At 37.9% G+C, this 19762-nt stretch overlaps 1 protein-coding gene across 1 annotated transcript in view; it reads left to right on the forward strand.

Moving 5' to 3' along the window:
- The window catches only part of ZSWIM6 (zinc finger, SWIM-type containing 6), a 75923-nt gene extending 56620 nt beyond the window's left edge, over positions 1-19303 (forward strand). The window contains exons 7-13 of the mRNA XM_011952212.1: positions 2875-3021; positions 4292-4552; positions 8326-8461; positions 11661-11818; positions 12440-12603; positions 14703-14784; positions 16577-19303. Of these exons, the coding sequence (XP_011807602.1) occupies positions 2875-3021; positions 4292-4552; positions 8326-8461; positions 11661-11818; positions 12440-12603; positions 14703-14784; positions 16577-17439 (1811 nt within the window). The 3' untranslated portion in view covers positions 17440-19303. The remainder of the gene's footprint in view (positions 1-2874; positions 3022-4291; positions 4553-8325; positions 8462-11660; positions 11819-12439; positions 12604-14702; positions 14785-16576) is intronic.
- The last annotated feature ends 459 nt before the right edge of the window (positions 19304-19762 follow it).

Genomic DNA, 19762 nt, shown 5'->3' on the forward strand with positions numbered 1-19762 from the left:
CATATGCTTTTTCTGATTAATCCATGCACATCTTATTCCTTCCATAGGTATAAATTTTATTTTTATGTTTCTTTAGCAGGTTTGTTTACACTCTGTGATTTTATTTTTCATTAAGAGGCATAGTTTTAGTTGCTGGGTTTTTGTTTTTGTTGTTGTTTTGGTTATAATTTTGTTTTTAATGCTTGGGTGATTATACACATACTAGAGTACAACTAAAAATTATTAAAAGGCTAGAGTTTGGAGCAAGTGTCTGTTGTAACTTTTAACAGACACTTGCACTTTAACACACTCTATATTGGAAGTATTAAGAATGTAAATTTAACACCATCACTCTACAGTGAAAAAAAGTCAAAAGTTACATTTGAACCAAAGAAAGGGGAAGCTCAGATGGGATTAGGATGTGAGAGCTCCAATAGTCATGACTTTGTCCAGTTTACCATGTTCTTCATATCATCACTGGTGTGTGCAAAATACATTGCTAGGTACTTTGGAAAATTTTTCTGAAATCCTTCCTCCAACACATACACAGCCTATGGTGAAAGGAATTTATTTCTAAATAGTATAAAGGATAATATTCAAACAAAGAGTGCAACACTTGTTACACTGTGCAAAAAGAAAGCCAGTTCATGATGATCATCTGATTTTTTTAAAATACCATATTATACATTTTATGAATAAATGTTGATTTTTAAAATTTGTTTAAAATGTAATAAAATAGGAAAGTGTAAAAATATTAATTCCTAACTAATGTTCCTAAACTTACATTTGGGTAAGTTACAGAGTATGTTAACTTAGACTCCTTTGATTGTCTTTGAGATAATTCTGTAACCTTTAGGTCTAGGCCATTCTTAGACCCATTTCTCTTTTACCTTCCAAGCTATGAAAACTTTTATTCACAACCATTCTTGAGCATTACTAGGATTACATATCTATACCTGTGTCTTTCCCAACTTTTATTTTTGGTACTTGTTTTTCCATATTTAAAAAATAGGCTTTTCATAGCTGTTACAAGTCTAAAGTACCATAACAGTTACTTGTTATGGGCCAAGATTAGTAAATGGAATATCTTATATATTTCCAAAACTATTTGGCATGATATGTTAGCTTATTGATTCTGAAAAAAAAGATTTATTTGTTTTATTTTTGATTCCTCATATTTCCTCAGTTTCCATCACTTGACAATATATTTGTTTATATAAGCCAGCATTTCCCTTAGCCCCATCCATATATATATATATATATATTTAAGCAAACATATTTATTTGGTTGTTTCCAGGAGTAGTGCTCATGTTCCTTTTTTCCTACTAATTATGTTTATGAAAGCCAGCGACAGAAACTGAAGGGAAGGACTTTTTCAAGGCATCTAGGAATCAACTTAAATTTCAATACATTGTGCCAAGCCATTCTTTCTCTTTTTTTTTTTTTGAGATGGAGTCTCGCCCTGTCCCCCAGGCTGGAGTGCAGTGGCACAGTCATGGCTTACTGCAGCCTCTGCCTCCTGGGTTCAAGTGATTCTCCTGACTCAGCCTCCTGAGTAGCTGGGGTTGCAGGCACCCGCCACCACGGCCAGCTAATTTTTATATTTTTAGTAGAGACGGAGTGTCACCATTTTGGCCAGGCTGGTCACAAACTCCTGACCTCAGGTGATCCGCCCGCCTCAGCCTCCCAGAGTGCTGGGATTACAGGCGTGAGCCACCACGCCGGCCTGTTTTTCATTTTTATGTACTGGTGGTTGATTGCTTAAAACCAGAAGACTTGTGGAGGAATGTTGGATTTATGAAATGACTCTTCAGATGTTTACATGGCAATATTTTTCTTGTACATTTTATATTGTATGTAAATTTTATTATGTTTTCCTTTAAGAAGGAGCTGCTAAAATTAGCCAGGCATGATGGCCCTTGCCTGTAAATCCCAGCTACTTGGGGCTGAGGCAGGAAAATCTCTTGAACCCAGGAGGCAGAGGTTGCAGTGAGCTGAGATCGTGCCATTGCACTCTAGACAGGGCAACAAGAGTGAAACTCCATCTCAGAAATGAGAAAAGAAGGAGCTACTATTATTTATTACTTTAGTAAACACTTAGATGTAAAATATAGCATTATTTACAACAATGGAATATATCTTAAACATAGCTTTTTTTCCCTCAGCATTCTGCAGTTTAACTTGAAAGTGTTAATATTCTGTGAAGAAAATGAAAAGGATTTATTTCATTCAAATTATATATAATTGTCTGTTATCATTCCCCTTTATGGCAAAGGTTGTCTCTTAAATGGCTTACAGATTCACACTAGGGAAGACTTTCATAGGGTGATGGGGGTAATTTAAGGATATTCATGTGGGAATACAAGTCTAACCCAAGCTACCGCTGCCTTCAAGTCCTCAATTTAGATGACCCAGTTAACACTGATTTCGAGAGGTCTCTTCTGCATATCATGGTAGAGTTACCAACTGATAATTCCAATGGGACTTCTTAGTCCTCTCGCATGCCCCCTCCTAGGGAAGTGGGGGAGTTGTTCCTAACTTCTCAGAAGAAAATTCGGAATTCATTTTCCCCTATACAACATAATTTAATAGTGTAAGTAATAATGTTAACTCGGTAACCTAGACATATGAATTAAATAGATGTTTGGGAGCTGTCCTGGGAATTCAGTACCATTTATATGACTTACAGATGAACATTTAGAACTCAAAATAGTTGACAAGTTGGGGATTATGGTACCCTTTGATTGGTGTCTTAATTAAAGAGGAATTTCCAACAGAATTCAGAACTGATTTATCAGGACGCTGCTTTTAAATGGTTAAGCCTCTGTTCTCCCCACTTCTTTCCCTTCATCTCCCTTCTACTTCCCCATCTCTCAATTCCCTTTTCTTACACAGAGCTACCCCATAAAAGCATAACCTCGATAACCAATCTGGAGGGCTGGGTTGGACATCCCCTGGACCCTGTGGGCACTCTCTTCAGTAGCCTTATGGAAGCTTGCCACATTGATGATGAGAACCTCTCTGGGTTTTCAGATTTTACAGGTAAAGCCATTGACATTTGTCTCGTGTGCTTTTCTTTTTCTAAACCCTGAATAGCAGTAGTCATTGTTTTTCTTTACATTATGTTTTATGGAATCATATAGTGAACAGCGCCTTTGGTTAGCAAGAGAGCAAGAAAATGGGTACCCTCATGCTTTCGCAGGCTGCTACAAAACTGGGAAAATCCTTAGAGTTGATAGTTGGCAGCATGTGTCGAGGATCTGAAAAATATTTATTCTCTTCTCACCAGTGATTCTGCATCTAAGAATTTATTCACATTTATGACTACTTCCTAGCATAAAGGTATAAAATAAAGATGTACATCTTAGCATTTAGAACTAGAACATCTAGTTTAGGTGCTTTTCAAATTTGTCTTTGCTTTGAAAGTGACTTGTCACTTAAATATTGTAGTCTACTTTAAGGGGGAGTATTAAATGTCATTTAAAACTGTTTTATATCACACATTCCTTGAAAGCTGTGTTTTGAGATTTCACTTTGGCCCATTGAAACTTAAGAATCTTGCCTCAAAAGACTGCCCGAGGGCAGTGGGTGGAGGTAGGGCAGGGAGTAAGGATGTCTCTTTGTTGCTTCCATGGGTAGGTGAGCTCAGGTCTTGTCCCTTCATAATTTCCCCCGTGATAGTTGCCTTCATGGACTGTGGGTAACCCAAACACTGTCAGGAGGGTGAAAGACATGAGTCTGAATTCGCTTTCCTTAAGAGTTTGATGGTTGAAGTTTGTTATAATTTATAATAGAAGCACTTTAATGGAGACAAGAGAATGTTCAAAGAATCATTTTTTTTTTTTTGTGATAACTGATGACTCTTGGATAATAAAAAGGACCTTGAAATTGGGTTACATATGTTGTGTTCCCTACTGTTTTTATTATGGACACTTTTTGAATGCCAGGATTTAAAAAGTGGTGAGTGCAAGTCATCGTGTAATTTTACTATTGTGTAATTAAATTTTGTTTTTCTCTTACGTATTCTTAGTTCATATTTTCTTAGATTTATAGTTTTCTTTGGTGATTTATTTTCAAGGCAGAAAAGTATTTGTAATGTTATATCCCCCAAAATATAAACATTTAATCATTCATGGTCATTTTTAAAAAGATACTGGAAGACTGCACTTTAGCCTAAAAAACATGCTTTCTGGCTTTCTCAGCATTAGTCAATAATTCATTTGCTAGTACTAGGAAGTATAAATATTTGTACTTATCGTATCATCTGCAGAAGTAGTTTCTGAACTCTGATTTCTTTTGTGGCATTTTGCAGAGAATATGGGACAGTGCAAGTCTCTGGAATACCAGCATCTACCTGCACACAAATTCTTAGAAGAAGGGGAATCCTATTTAACACTGGCTGTGGAAGTAGCCCTGATAGGGCTAGGACAGCAGCGTATCATGCCTGATGGGCTGTACACACAAGAGAAAGTTTGCCGGAATGAGGAGCAGCTCATTTCTAAGCTTCAGGAAATTGAATTGGATGACACACTGGTGAAAATTTTTCGCAAGCAAGCAGTCTTCCTATTAGAAGGTAGTCTGATACAGAAGTTTTCCACTTATTTAGCCAAGTTGACTTAGGGGCTAATCTTTCTTATGTTCAGAGTACTATCTGAATACATTTAATATGGTTGTTATCCTGATTGCTATAGTCATGGGTGTCGAAAACATGTTCGCTGTCTAAAAAATAGTGTCACTGAATAAAAAAGCATGGATGTTTAGATTTGTATCATTTGCTTTAGGTGATTATATATGATAGCCTATTACAAAATAGCCACATTTAATGCCTCAAACCTTGAAAAGGACCGATTTCATTTAGACTGTGTTGTTCCTGAGATAAATGCAATTTTGATATTTACGGCGTTATTATTGGCAGCTATGTTCCTATTTCCTTGATCAATTAAATAATAAAACAGTAATTGGCTGGCCTTCCTCCAAATTATTGGCAGTTACATGACACTTGGGTTTTGAATATGTCATATGCACACGCTAACAAAGGACTGAAGGCTGCGGGAGTGAATTTCTGCTGCACCGACTAGTTATTCCAGAGGATTCATTAGGCACAGATTCATCAAGGAAAAAGTTTCATAGAATCTCTGAGGCATGGTCTAATTTCCTTCTTCTCATAAGGTTAAGTTTTAAAGGGCCTAACAAATTTTGGCTGACACTATTTTTCAGATTTTTTTTCCCTCTAAAAAGTGTAATTAGTGTGGTAGTGTAATCTTTTGTGCAAATTTAGGTAGTGTCTAACTATTGCTTCTGTCTCTCAAGTACGTGTGTTATCAGTGTGTTATTATGGGATTCTCTGTGATTGATAGGCTCATAAAGTATGTTATATTCATCTTCTGTTCAGACCTACTACATATAGGGAAGGATTTAGATTTTCAGCACCCCTTTTATTTGTCCAAAGCAAAAGATCTACTTAAAAGAAAACATTTTCTTCAAATGTATTATACTTTTATATGTTTTAGAAATGCATTTTAAAGGGAAAATGCTCTTCAGGTAAACCTTCTTAATAGCGTGCTTAATTTTGGTAAAAATTCCTAATAGCAATTTTTTGAAGCACTCTCATGAACCTGTTTTTTTCCCTGTAAAGATAAAAAGCCCATCTTGACAAATTTCAGGAGTGATCCTGATTCTTCAATTACTGTTTTCTTTCAGTTTTCTCCCATATAATTCCTTTTGCTATAAGTAATGTCATTAGTCACAAACAGTTTTTAAATGCTGCCTATCATTGGCTATACTGACTGACTTTTGATTTCCCTTTTACTGAAGTTTAGAAGGAAGATCTGTGATTTTCAAAGTTGATAGTGCATGGTGTTTATATTTACCTTCCTAAATGTGTTTCTATGTTCATTTTTCATGAATATTTTTGAACTTTGCCCTAGTCTTGATTAGTCCATCCCTCCCATCAAACATTTTTATGAGTACTGTGCCTGAGAAGGAGCACTGTTGACTCATCTCTGCCTCTTCTGCTTTCCTGGCCCTGCAAGGCCCACAAAAAGTGAATAGGTGCAGGACAGGAGGCAGTCCAAGGCGGGGAGGCCACAGGGCCATTACTGTAAATGCTAGAAGATTGAGAACTCCATGACTGAATTGACTACACAAGGGCACCAAGTTCTTTGTGCAGTTATACTCTTTGCAAATGTCAGAGGCAAATTAGTTAGCAGGCCCAGATATCTGGAAAGAGGAAGCAGTAACCCAGTATTGTTACTAGTATTCATCTCTCCTGGCCACAATATTGGATAGATAAATTAGCATATTGAACAAGCACCTCTGGGGAAACTTGGTGCCAAATGTCAAGTTGTCATTATTCAGTAGTACACTAGAGTCCAGAAATTACACTAATTATTAATACACAAATAATTATTGGATACCTGACTAAATGTTTTACTTGTTGGGTGGTATCATAGCAAAAAATTAATTATGTATCCTGGATCTCCTGAATAGTACAAACAAAGGTAACTTAGTGGTTTAAAGGGAACCAGTGAAAGAAAATGGAGGAGAAATGAAGACTGTGGCTAATCTATAGATTTGCTATAATTAGTCCTTAAGTAAAATAGAGTTAGTGTCTTAGATTGGGCTGCCATAATAAAATACCACAGATTGTGTGGCTTAAATAACAGAAATGTATTTCTCACAGTTCTGAAGGCTGGGAAGTTTAAGATCATGCTGCCAGCCTCATCTTTGGCTTCCGATGAGGACACTCTTCCTAGCTTGAAGACAGCTATCTTTTCTCTGTGTCTTCACGTCACGGAGAGATCAAGCTCTCCAATGTCTCTTCTTACAAGGACAGTAATCCTGTTGGATCAGGGTCCCACCCTTATGACCTCATTTTACTTTAATGCATTCCCCCAACTCCAGATACAATTATATTGGGGCTGGGGGCTTCCACATGTGAATTTTGGGAAGACATACATATTTAGTCTGTAACAGTTAATAACTTAAATAATGTAACCTTGCTATATGAACAAAAGGTGCAATCATAATGCTATATGAACTTTTGAAGAATATCAAATCACTAAAACATTTAAAATTAAAGATTAATGGATTTGGAAAAATTAGAGATTTAGATTAGATGTTAGTTTAGGTGAAAAAATTTGTATGATTTTTAAAGTACTTAAATAATGAATAATTCAAAAATACAAAAAAACTGAACTGAATTAAAAAATAACCTCCATTAAAATGATCTGGAATATAATGTGCTCATAACCAAACACCAGTTCAGGAACTGCTTTTACCATTTTTTTCTTCTGAAGTGCATTTCTTGCATTCTAAACTCTTCACCACACTGATTTTTCTCATGGAAAACAAATATAGCATGTCCTCTGAGCAGTGGTGTCATGGTTCATAATTCTAGAAATCATGAAACAGATGTTACCCAAAGGTGACATGGAAACTAATTTATTAAACATTTTACAGTAACTAAACCTCAGAGTACCTTAGTGCAAAGTGGTTGAACTAACCACTGTGGTTTCCTTTCAGAATTTATTTTAAAAGTCTGTGTTGCCCTTCTCAAAGCAGCATTCAAGGAGCACACAGGGGAAGTCAGCTCTGCTACCATGCCTGTCAGAATTTACTAAGAAATGAACTTTGACAGCCTAAGTGTAATTTTGCTTTTAAAATTGGCTTTCGGGAGCCTAAAGAGTAGTAGATTTCCAGTTACTTAATTTTTTTTCTTGTGCCTATAGCATGTATCAAATGGGTAACTATTCTTTTTATTAACAATCACTTTCTAGGAATTAATACCTGTTACTACTCATTAGAGGCAACAATGTGTATAGTTAGAGAGTTGTGGTTCAGAATCTTCCCACACCTCTCACCCCTGAACAGAGCACCATTTTCTGGAAACGTGGCATATTTGTGCCCATAACCCTTCTTGGGTCCAGGGGTAGGTTCCGTAGTTAGGCTGTGTCGTCATCTGTGCATTTGCAAATCAAGATGCTCCGATGCCACACATTGAGAGAGGATGTTGCTCAAATGCAGCGAGGTTTTATGCTATAGAGGGTTCCTTTCCCTGAGGCACTTGTATTGTGAATACTCTGTGCCCCTGAGTTCTGGGTTTTTCATTTAGCTGTGGGACAGTTAGGGGTTTGTTTAAGAGGTGAAATCTGTAAGGGATACTATACCCTGAAGAATCTTTTTTGATTAAGAATTGTATTCCTTTCTATGCCATTTACATGAAATTCTTAACTAGATTAGTTTGTATACGTTGTAACTTTATGTGACATTTTAAAAATATGCTTTACAAGAAGTTATAGTTCATTTTTTAGGAATGTAAAATGTATATATGCTCTCTTCCCACAGCCGGACCATATAGTGGTTTAGGCGAAATAATCCATCGGGAGAGCGTTCCAATGCACACATTTGCCAAGTATCTCTTCACCTCTCTCCTACCTCACGATGCTGAACTGGCATACAAAATTGCACTGAGAGCAATGCGGTATGTATTCACAGCCCAGCTGGGCAGAGGCAGGCCACATTCCCACTGGGAAGCATGGCTGTTAACTGACTTACTCCTTCATGTTTCTTATAGACAGCAGAGAAGCTAAAGAAACTATTTATTTATGCTTTCTGGATTGTTGTCGAGGTGATTTGCTTGTTGGCTTGTTTTGCTTCTGTTTAAAGTAAGGGAAGAATTATCCTTGCTGCTATCAGACTCAAGGACACCGTGGCTTTTTCCTACTTTTTCTTGAAGCACAATTCAGGCCAAGTTTAATCACAAAACAGCAACAGTTGAAACCTTCATAAATAATTAATTGTTTTGAAAAAAATTGATTTTTGAAACAGTCGTAAATAATAAATATACTTGATTGTATATAATTGAAGGAGATCTTCACACCTGCCGTAATTCCACATTCCATCAGTAGTGCAGGAAAGCAACTCCCTGTATTACCAAGGCACGTCTGTAATCACAGGGGACTGAGAGAAGGTGAGACGTGCATTTAGCAGTGAAGGAGTCACTATTCGGTGTCCTCCAGGCTCTGCCTGCCTCTCTTCTGACTGCTTCCATCTCCTCATCGGTCCCTCCTTTTCAGCAATAACAATTGGAATATGTTGTTCTCTACCACCCACCTTTTTATTTCTACATTCTTTTAAAAGTTATTTCACCTAATAATTATTTTTATCACATTTGTTCAAGGTGAATATTTTAATGAGTTCAAGATTATATTTTAATCTTACATATGACCTTTAAATTTTAAGGACCTAAAAGGAACATCCATCTTTCTTAAAACATCAGCATTTTCTTTTTCCTTTAAAAAAATTAATAAAACACTCCTGTGCTTCTAATGGAAAGTACAGATTAGACATCCTTATAATCACCTAAGGACAAGCCATGTTATAGACCTAGAAGCTTGTGTGTGCTGATTAATAGTTTGATCTCAAGAAGCTTTTCATCAAAGATTCTATGTCTGTAATCAGTGAAGTAGATTCTAAAACAAGCGCTTACCTATAAATTACCAGTGTCCCCAAAGTCACTCTGTTCTGAAAGTATTGAGTGTAGCTTATATCTATCAGGATGCCTCTTTTTTTATGCAGTGATAAGGATGTGTGTATGTGTCTCTGTGTATACCTATGTGTCAGTGTGTTTTAAGGCTGACATCCTGTAATTTCACATGCTTTCCTTGGCAATACGGAATCTTACTAACTTGCTAGAGAATCTTCCTGAGTATTCTTTTTTCTATTTTTAAAATACCAAAAAAATAAGTCAATAACAAACATCAACAAAAGTCCCCCACCAAATTACATCATACCACTTGGTTTATGTTTTAGAGCACGATTTTATAATAAGTGAGTTCCTATTTTCATTTTTGGAAGCTGAAATGGAAGCTGTCTTATGAAGACATATGCTCAGCTCTATACTTACTCAAATCTTAGGAATTCTAATCTTGTTTTAAAGGGACGATGTTAATGTTATGATGCCACCAGATGCTGTTGCTACTACCCCTGGCAAAGTTTAAGGGTAAAATAGCATAAAGTTTCTGTGTGGTTCTGGCTTATGTAATGGTATGTGCCAGGCAGAAAGGCTTGCTTTTCTAACACTCACAAACTCATTTATATTTGTCCTTGGTTGCTGCCAAGGCAATTTCTTCATGGAGAATACTAGCAGGGTACAGGGGAATTTTTTTCCAGTTTCTCTCTTCTATCTGCCACTACTGTCCTGCCAAAGGTCTGCCATGGAAGGCAGGTAATGTACCCCACCAGGTATTGCAAGGTGGTCCAGGGAACAGGAAGGAAAAGAGAGATGTAGCTCACTTGCTTCTTAGTCCTTCTGAAAGGGGAAGGCTGAGGAAGGTCATCTTCGGCTCTCATTTTCTCATCTTCCCAGGGATGTTGATTAGTTTCTCCTACAGGAAGTCTGGCAAGACCTGCCTGTGAATACGAGGATATTCCTGAGTTTTAAACAAAAGCTAAATAGCAACCCTGCCAATATTCTTACTACTTAACTGCCTACCTTGCCACCTTCTCTACCACTAACATCTTTTTGTTCCTAGATAAAAGGAGAAGAGAATGAGCCATTTGGCTTACCAGACAATAATTGCTCTTGGGTGGGGCCTTGAGGCCAGCATCACTCCCAGACCCAGCTGACTCTCCTTGGTCTCCAGCTCTTACCTTATTTCATAGTTCTTAACACTGGTGTACTTGAATGAAGGCCAGCATTTTGATGATTGTAAATAAATTATTTCAGTTTTAGGTACTCTACTAATCTTTTTGGTACTTTTAGAAGAGATTACTAAATATGTGCTTTGTTGTTAGAAATTTTTTCATCAGCATATTTTTTTATTTGTTTTGAGACAGGGTTATTTTTCTGTTGCCCAGGCGAGAGTGCAGTGGTGTAATCATGGCTCCCAGGCTGTTGATCCTCCCATCTCAGCCTCCCAAGTAGCTGGGATTACAGGTGCATGCCACCATACCCAACTAATTTATTTTTTATAGAAACAGGGTTTCGTCATGACAGTATATTCTTAACAAAAAATCAGAAATCACTCTGAATTTATGCAAAACTGTCAATGGACAGACAGTTAGGTGGCATTTATCTTCTCTAATATGGTTGGTAGAACATAGTCTAATGTCAAATTCCTGGAGTCATAAGAAACTAATTGTGCAGAAAGTATAAATGGATGGAAAGGAGGTAATTTTCGTTTTACTTCCCTTCTTGTTTTATGTTTAAATAGGTTAAGCTTACTCATCTTAAGTATTCACTGCTTCCTGACTATGATCTCAGTCTTAAATATCCATTTCACTACCAGTTTCTGTTGATTTATTTTTTGAGTCATACAATTCAGAATTTGTAGGTAAACATCAAGATCTGTGTTTAAAAGTTCTTCAGCATTTGCATATCTTAATTTCTTTGAATATTGTACTTTTCCGAATGGTGCTGAAGAAAGAAAATCTCTTAGGTTTGGGTGATGAACAATTAACAAGGTTTGGGTGATGAACAGTTATTAATAGCAAACAATTAATAGTCAAAAAAATCTAGATATTTTGCATCCACACAGCAGAGTATAGCTGTACCAGCCCTTCCTGAACTAGAGGCCTGACCATCTACCCACTCCTCTGGCTTCTGCTGACCAGTCTTCCTGGCCAAAGAAATGGACAAGAAATAACTAGGGGCCACCTTCCTTGTCTTCTCATTATAGGTTACTAGTATTGGAATCTACTGCTCCATCAGGAGACCTCACCCGCCCACACCACATTGCATCAGTTGTTCCCAACCGCTACCCTCGCTGGTTCACTCTAAGCCACATTGAGTCCCAGCAGTGTGAGCTGGCATCCACCATGCTAACTGCAGCCAAAGGTACTGTACTGTCCTGAGGCCTCATAATTGTTTCATTCGTTTGCCTGTTTATTTTTTTTTAAAGTCTTGTTTTCTATGAGATTGTCAGTAGTGGTGTTAATGTCAGATAAGTTGAAGGGATCTTTTTCTTTAGATGTTAGCTTTTAAGGCAAAACAGGTGGCATTTTCCTCATTTACCTGCATCATTAACTTGCTGCCAGCAGAGCTCAGGTTAGTTACTATGCCAAGAAAATATAAATGGTTGAAATTCAGAAGCAGATTTAAAAGTTGGGTTACATTTTTTTCTTCCTGATATTCACCAAAAATACATGAGAAGGAACTAGGAGAGCTGTTTGCTGTCTCACGTTGGTTCTGGTTCATCTGTGCTTTGAGTCATTGAGGGCGTGTCTCGGTGTATCTTTTTCTGTGAAGCCGAGATTCACAGACATTGCAGTAATTATGGGAGCCCTAGTTGTGTGCCATCTGGGAACATGTTAGGTAAATAACTTGTGCTTTATGTTTTGTTTTGTTTCTTTTTTTCCCCTTTGTGTGTGTGTATGGTTGTATGGTTTTTGTTTGTTTGTTTGTTTGTCTTGCTTTGCTTTGATTTGGTTTGGTTTGGTTTTCCCTTGTTCATTGCAGGCGATGTTCGGAGGCTGGAAACAGTATTAGAATCCATCCAGAAAAACATTCACTCCTCATCACACATCTTCAAGCTTGCCCAAGATGCATTTAAAATAGCAACTCTCATGGACAGTTTGCCAGACATCACTCTTTTGAAAGTGTCTCTGGAGCTGGGCCTGCAGGTACATGACTGGTAGTCTTTCCTGGGACATCAAAGACTGCTAAATAAAGGCACCTCTTAGGGTTGTTTTTGTTTGATTGGATTTTTGAGTGCAGGTAAATGACTCTTTGGAGTACAAATCTGTTAGACTTCAGGAGAGAACTGTATTTCAGAGATGTGGTCACTCCCAGCTGAACCAGACTGCTATGTAAGGTGCAGGAACTGTACATTTAGAAGCCTAAGTTGTATCTTTCAATTAAGAAAATCATTTTCTGAATTGCAGCCTTAACGGCACAGTTTCTCCTTTGAATGAAAGGAGAAGAATTATTGCTAACAAGAGACTTAAATAAAGCTAGCATGTATAATGAAGATTCAGTTGTTAGGGACAAATTTTTAGAGGAAGTAAAAATTTTTATTGATGTTTGCATTTTCATAATAGGTGGGCAGTTCTAGCTCCTTTTAATAACTCTGAGAAAAATAGGTAAAGGAGGAGTGATTGGGCCAGAGTCCAGTTTTAGATTTCAGCAGAACAGAATACCAAGAACGTTTTGAGTTAGTCAAGCAGATAGATGTTTGCTTCCTTATAGTTTCTGAACAGATCACTGTATAAACCAGGAACTAAAAAGTTTGTTTCTATTTTTCTTATGGAATCTCTATTAACATTTGCTTTCTTCCCATTAAAAAGCAGTGAACAAAATTGTTATACCTCAGTTACCTAAAGTTTGGGGAGTATGATCCCCTGATTGGATAATTAATCTGGTTTTTTAGTTGTGGATTCTCCTTTACTAATAATGTTTAAATAATAGGATCACAGGAAAATGTACCTACCACTGTAACATAGAGTACTGTACAAGCAAAAGGTATAGAAGGTTGCTTTTAAGCTATACAGTGATGGTTCAGCAGTTTGTTTGTTTTTTTTTGGTTTTTTTTTTTTTAATTCTTGTTATTTGGCTAATTTTTGTCACCATTTGCCTCATCTTAAAGATGTGATGCAGAAAGAACCATTAGCATGAGCTTTCTCGTTATTTGGAATTCTTGGTAAATAGGATATGCATGAGAGCTTATTCCTTGCCTCATGCTTTCTAGAACCTAAGAAGGAATCTCACAGGCTCTTTGTGAGTATTTCTGGAACCTAGGAAGGAATCCAAGAGGGCCTTTGGGGATATGATGTCCCTGGATATTTGTGTGCGTGTGTGGATTTTTTTTTTTTTTTTTTGATGGAGTCTCACTCTGTCACCAGGCTGGAGTGTAGGGGTGTAATCTCAGCTCACTGCAACTTCTGCCTCCTGGGTTCAAGCAATTCTTCTACCTCAGCCTCCTGAGTAGCTGGGGCTACAGGCACACACCACCACACCTAGCTAATTTTTGCATTTTTAGTAGAGACGGGGTTTCACCATATTGACCAGGCTGGTCTCGAACTCCTGACCTTGTGATCCGCCCGCCTTGGCCTCCCAAATTGCTGGGATTATAAGCGTGAGCCACCGCACCCGGCCATCCCTGGATATTTTGAATCTTAAAGAATGGAGGAAGTACAAAGAGGTGGATATGTGTATTTAAGGACTTCTTATCAGTGAAAAACAAAATCAGATCACTAATGATATCAAGGATGATTTTTTCCCCCATAAACCTAGAGTTACCTTCATGGTCACCAGAAAAGAGCAACCAGAGATTGAAGGAATAACTAAAATGATTATTTTAAAATACCTCTTTCCCCACTGAGAGTTCCTGGTTAGAATGAATTCACAGGAGCCTCAGAAATTGAACTATGGAATGTTAAATATGGGGAGGAAAAAAGGGCATGGGCTATGTTAATGCTCCAGTCCAGCCCTCTGATTTTGCAGATGAGGGATAGAGTAACTGGTTCAGATACCACATCTGGTCAGTGGGCCCACCAGGAGGAGAATGTGGGCCTCTTGCCAGGAGGAAAATGTGGCTGCGGCAAGGCCACCTGGGGTAGCCATGGACAAATCCAAATTCATATGTAGAGCTTTGCTCTAAATTATGCTTTCATCTTCCTGGTGGTAGACAGTAGGTATGCCTTATATACCTTATAGTTTATCCCCTTTTTTTTCATTGACTGAGGATAATTTTCCAAAACATTTTGTTATCCTGCTTTTATAGGTTATGCGAATGACACTGTCAACCTTAAATTGGCGACGGCGGGAGATGGTGAGGTGGCTGGTAACATGTGCTACTGAAGTCGGTAGGTAAACTCTGGAACAGAAGCTTTCCCAGGTGCCTCATGGTAGGATTTAACTTGTCAGTTACAGACACGTGAACATATTCACTCTTTTACTTTGACTTCTCCAAGGCTCCTCTAGCCGTCTACAAGGGCTCCCTTTTCCCCGACTCCCTACCCCTGACCTTCAGTTATACATATTTGTATTATTCAACTTTGAATTGATCACATTTGTGAAGCTCCAGCCTCTTACTTAAAATGGTATAAGTCAGTGAGTAAACTTTTTATTCAGTTAATATATATAAAGTTACCTAGTTGCACTGTTTTTCTTCTTTATCATCTGAAAGCATACATCATGGTATCCAGCAGAGAAATGATGACCACTGGGTGTGGTTTAGGTGATCTTCCAGATGTGTGAGCAATTGTAGCTAGCCATAAGAAGATTCTCTGGCTGTCCATAAGCTGCCATTTTGTGAGGCCCTTCAGCTAACTATTTCCCCGCTACAGCAGTAGATCAGTTCAGAAGAAAACTGTACATTCCCAGCAAGAATGCCAACAGAAACAAATGGTTGCTATTTATTTATTTCTTTATTTTTGAGACGGAATCTCGCTCTGTTGCCCGGGCTGAAGTGCAGCGGCACAATCTCGGCTCACTGCAAGCTCCATCTCCTGGGTTCATGACATTCTCCTGCCTCAGCCTCCCGAGTAGCTGGGACTACAGACACCTGCCACCATGCCCGGATAATTTTTTGTACTTTTAGTAGAGATGGGTTTCACCATGTTAGCCGGGATGGTCTCGATCTCCTGACCTCGTGATCCACCCACCTCAGCCTCCCAAAGTGCTGGGATTACAGGCGTGAGCCACCTCGCCCAGTGGTTGCTATTTAAAATAAATATTGGTTAAACATTCTTTTTTCTTATTTGCATCAGAAAGGGATACATACTTCATGCTGAGAAAACACTACCATCCAAGTGTTTAGATATGACGCAGCATATACTATAAAATTATTATTTCTCTTTCACTAATGTATAATGGTTTCTTATTTTGGAAAAGGGACATTGATCTCAATACAAATATTATCTTTACATTATTAAAGTCATGCTTTAGTGAAGCAATACAAAGATAATACTAATTTAAGAACTGCCACATAACTTCTCTACCCCTGCCCCGAGATACAAACCTGATTTCTCTCTGAGACCTAGTAGCTTCTCTTCAAATCATTCACTTTTAGGATTTTCCTACAAGCGAGGCATATTGGGTCTGTGAATGTAAAGTGATTATTTTAAAGACATAGTCAGCCATTTACAATGTTTAATTCATCTGTAGGTCTGCTTCTATTGACTTTGTTCTCTTGATTATGGGCCACATTTTCCAGCTTCTTTGTGTGTTTTAAAATTTTGTATTATGTGTACTTTTACCTTACACACAAGCACACAAGCCATGTAAAGTCCCTGTTTTGGTGAGGGTTGCAATTTTTGACCTCAGATTCTGACAGGAAGCCCCAGTGAACTAGAACTCATTAGCAAAAAGCCATTGTCTGAAATGGCAAGCAGCACAGTACAAATACCAGCTACCAAGAGGATTGGTTCTTTATTATAGCAAGTTCATGTTCCTTTCAGCATTTCACTGAATAACAATTCATAATGACCTTATTTTTAAAGGTTTCTCCCAGGCATATTACCTTACCGAGTTTTCTAGTCTAGCTCATGTCCTGTGATGGCTAACAATGTAAACACTGGTTGTAAAAGTCAAAATAAGGCAGAACCTCTGGCCAGCCTCCTTGTCAGTAATAGAGCCTGTTTGTGTTCCTTGCAGGGGTTTATGCCCTGGACAGCATCATGCAGACCTGGTTTACACTCTTTACTCCCACCGAGGCCACAAGTATAGTTGCAACTACCGTGATGTCCAACAGCACCATCGTCCGCCTCCACCTGGACTGCCACCAGCAGGAAAAGCTGGCCAGCAGCGCCCGGACACTTGCACTGCAGTGTGCCATGAAGGATCCACAGAACTGTGCCCTCTCTGCGCTAACCCTTTGTGAAAAGGATCACATAGCTTTCGAGACGGCATACCAAATTGTTCTCGACGCTGCTACGACCGGCATGAGCTATACACAGCTCTTTACAATAGCACGGTACATGGAGCACCGCGGGTACCCCATGAGGGCCTATAAGCTGGCCACCCTGGCCATGACCCATCTCAACCTGAGCTACAATCAGGACACACACCCTGCCATTAATGACGTTTTGTGGGCCTGTGCGCTTAGCCACTCCCTTGGTAAAAATGAGCTTGCAGCTATAATACCTCTGGTGGTCAAGAGTGTCAAGTGTGCAACGGTACTGTCAGACATTTTGCGCAGATGCACTCTGACCACTCCTGGCATGGTGGGACTACATGGGAGGAGGAACTCTGGTAAGCTCATGTCACTGGACAAAGCCCCCTTGAGGCAACTCTTGGATGCCACGATTGGGGCCTACATCAACACAACGCACTCACGGCTCACACACATCAGTCCTCGGCACTATAGTGAGTTTATAGAGTTCCTCAGCAAAGCCCGAGAGACCTTCTTAATGGCTCATGATGGACACATTCAGTTTACACAGTTTATTGACAACCTGAAACAAATCTACAAAGGCAAAAAGAAACTGATGATGTTGGTTCGCGAGAGGTTTGGTTGATAGATCTTGTATGAATGGGGTGGGGGGTGGGGATGGGAGGGATGGTTTGTTTTTACTTGAGCCTGCCTTTGTACCCTTTTTAACTTAAAGAACAGAGCCACACCGGTATTATATGTGTATAGTTATATTGCGTTTGCAGACTAAATTGTCATGTTGTGAAAGTTTGTGTGTTTTTTATTTTTTCCCTATTTCTTTCCTTCCTTTATTTTATTATTTTTTTTAATTCTTTTTTTTTTTTCTGGTTTTGTATGAGAGAGAGGTTAAAAAGGTTTGGTTTACACTGAGTATATGTTGTCAAGTGGCAAAAGTCCACATAGCTCTCCTGTTTTCTGTATACGTTCACAGCCTCAAAAAAAATAATTGAAATGGCTTTAAAAAACCAAACAAAACACCTCCATCCTGTGATAAGTACCTCGAATGGATTCAGCTTTACTCCTTTGTAACTCATCTTTACATTTTCAGCATATTTAAACAAACCAACAAAACGAAATACTAATAGTAAAAAGGCTGACCCATGTGGCTTTGCAGTGCTGTTCGTCCAGAAGCATGGCACACGATGCTTGTGCATGTGGAAACTTAGCGACTGTCAACATACATTCTCAGGGATTTATCCAAAAAAATTAAAAAAAGAATGAGAGCATTTATTGTACTGTATATATATTATAGTATATGTCTGAATATTGAAAATATAACATTAACTAATTTATAAAAAAATATTCTATGTAATGCAAAATACTTGAAGCTGCAGTAGCTTGGTTTTAAACAAACAAAAAAAAAAAACTGAGAGAAAACCTATCAGAAGGACTAAAAGTACGCCTTGCTTCAGGGTTGGCTCAGGTGGTGAACTTCATGCTGGGCATCTATGCAGAGCCACCTTTTGGATTGCATGGTTGGACTGAGATCTATTGGGAGAAATTATATATGTATATATATTTATACAACTTATGTATACATATATATATGTATACACACAGACACACACACACACCACCAACAACAACCACTACACCACACATGCTTGTAACAGGCACTAGAATAAAGAGGGACAACAAAACACACAGCCAGAGCAGCAAGCCTTAGCATTAAGAATATACAATATGCCGGAATTGGGGTTCGTGCCTCCTAGCTTAGGAAACTTAAAAGAAATATCCTTTTGACACAAAACGCAAAATGTTTTCCAAAACAATTGACATAATGATACATTACGCCTTTGCAGTGAGCTAATAATAAGCTAACCTTTGTGCACAAATAACATTATATATATTATATATCTATTCTGCATAGGTATTTTGACTTTGTGCAGGACAGAAAGTTGTGTAGGTATGACTGTTCTACTTTTCAGTTTTCTTTTTTTTAATATATTTTATTTTCTCTAGAAATTACTCAAACAAAAGCAGCCTTCTATCTTGCCTTGTCTTAATGCTTTAAAATAACCAAACTGGAGATCTAACTACCAAACTGTTCATTATATTATTAAATACCAACTTTGGTTACAGTATAGTGTCTTTACTTTAGCTGATGGTTCTGTAACCTTGTGCTTTTTAAAGCAATTTTTATGTTTTGGTGCAAAAGTTGTCCAGTGTCTCTTGTTCCCTTCATTAGAGAACATGCTTAGAGGTATGTTTGTAGGTATTTTTGTTTAGAAGAACTATTTCATGCGCTCCATTTTATTTATTATAATAGGTAAAAAGAAAAAAAAAAAAGGTTGTACTTCATCACCCATGTAAACATGCTCATGAAGTTGAAAGTAATTAAGATTTGATACACTGATATCAATTTATTTATGTAACTAAATCACTGTTTTATAAACTTGTTAATGATCAACAATTTTTGTTTTGATTAAAATTAGTTTTTTGAAAGTTGATTCTGCCTCCTTTATGGTATATCTCTTATTGCACCTGAATTTGGGTAGTACTACATCTCCAAGTGTCTAATGCTATATTGACTCATCCAATAAACATTTATATGCTATTTTCCAGGCACTGTGCTAGGCCCTGGCAATGTAATAGTGAGCAAAATCAGACCCTGGACCTCACTGTCTGCTTAATGGAGAAGGCAGACATAAACCAAATAATCACAAAGATTAAAATATGAAACAGAATAGTCTGTTTTCTGTCTGAACCCTTGGTCATTCCTCTAATAAGCTATAATTTAGGATGCTCAGTACTTGATATATTTAATAAAGGCTGAGTTTGTGAGAGATTTTCTTGTGTGTGTGGTTTAAAAGGAAGTTAACAATATAAAGGGCAAATGCTATATACACACCATAGGCACTTGTGTCCAGTATTTCCATCAAGGATCTGTACCCAAAATGATGCAAATA

The sequence above is a fragment of the Colobus angolensis genome, unplaced genomic scaffold (assembly GCF_000951035.1).
Source record: "Colobus angolensis palliatus isolate OR3802 unplaced genomic scaffold, Cang.pa_1.0 Scaffold337, whole genome shotgun sequence".
Classification (NCBI taxonomy): Eukaryota; Metazoa; Chordata; class Mammalia; order Primates; family Cercopithecidae; genus Colobus; species Colobus angolensis.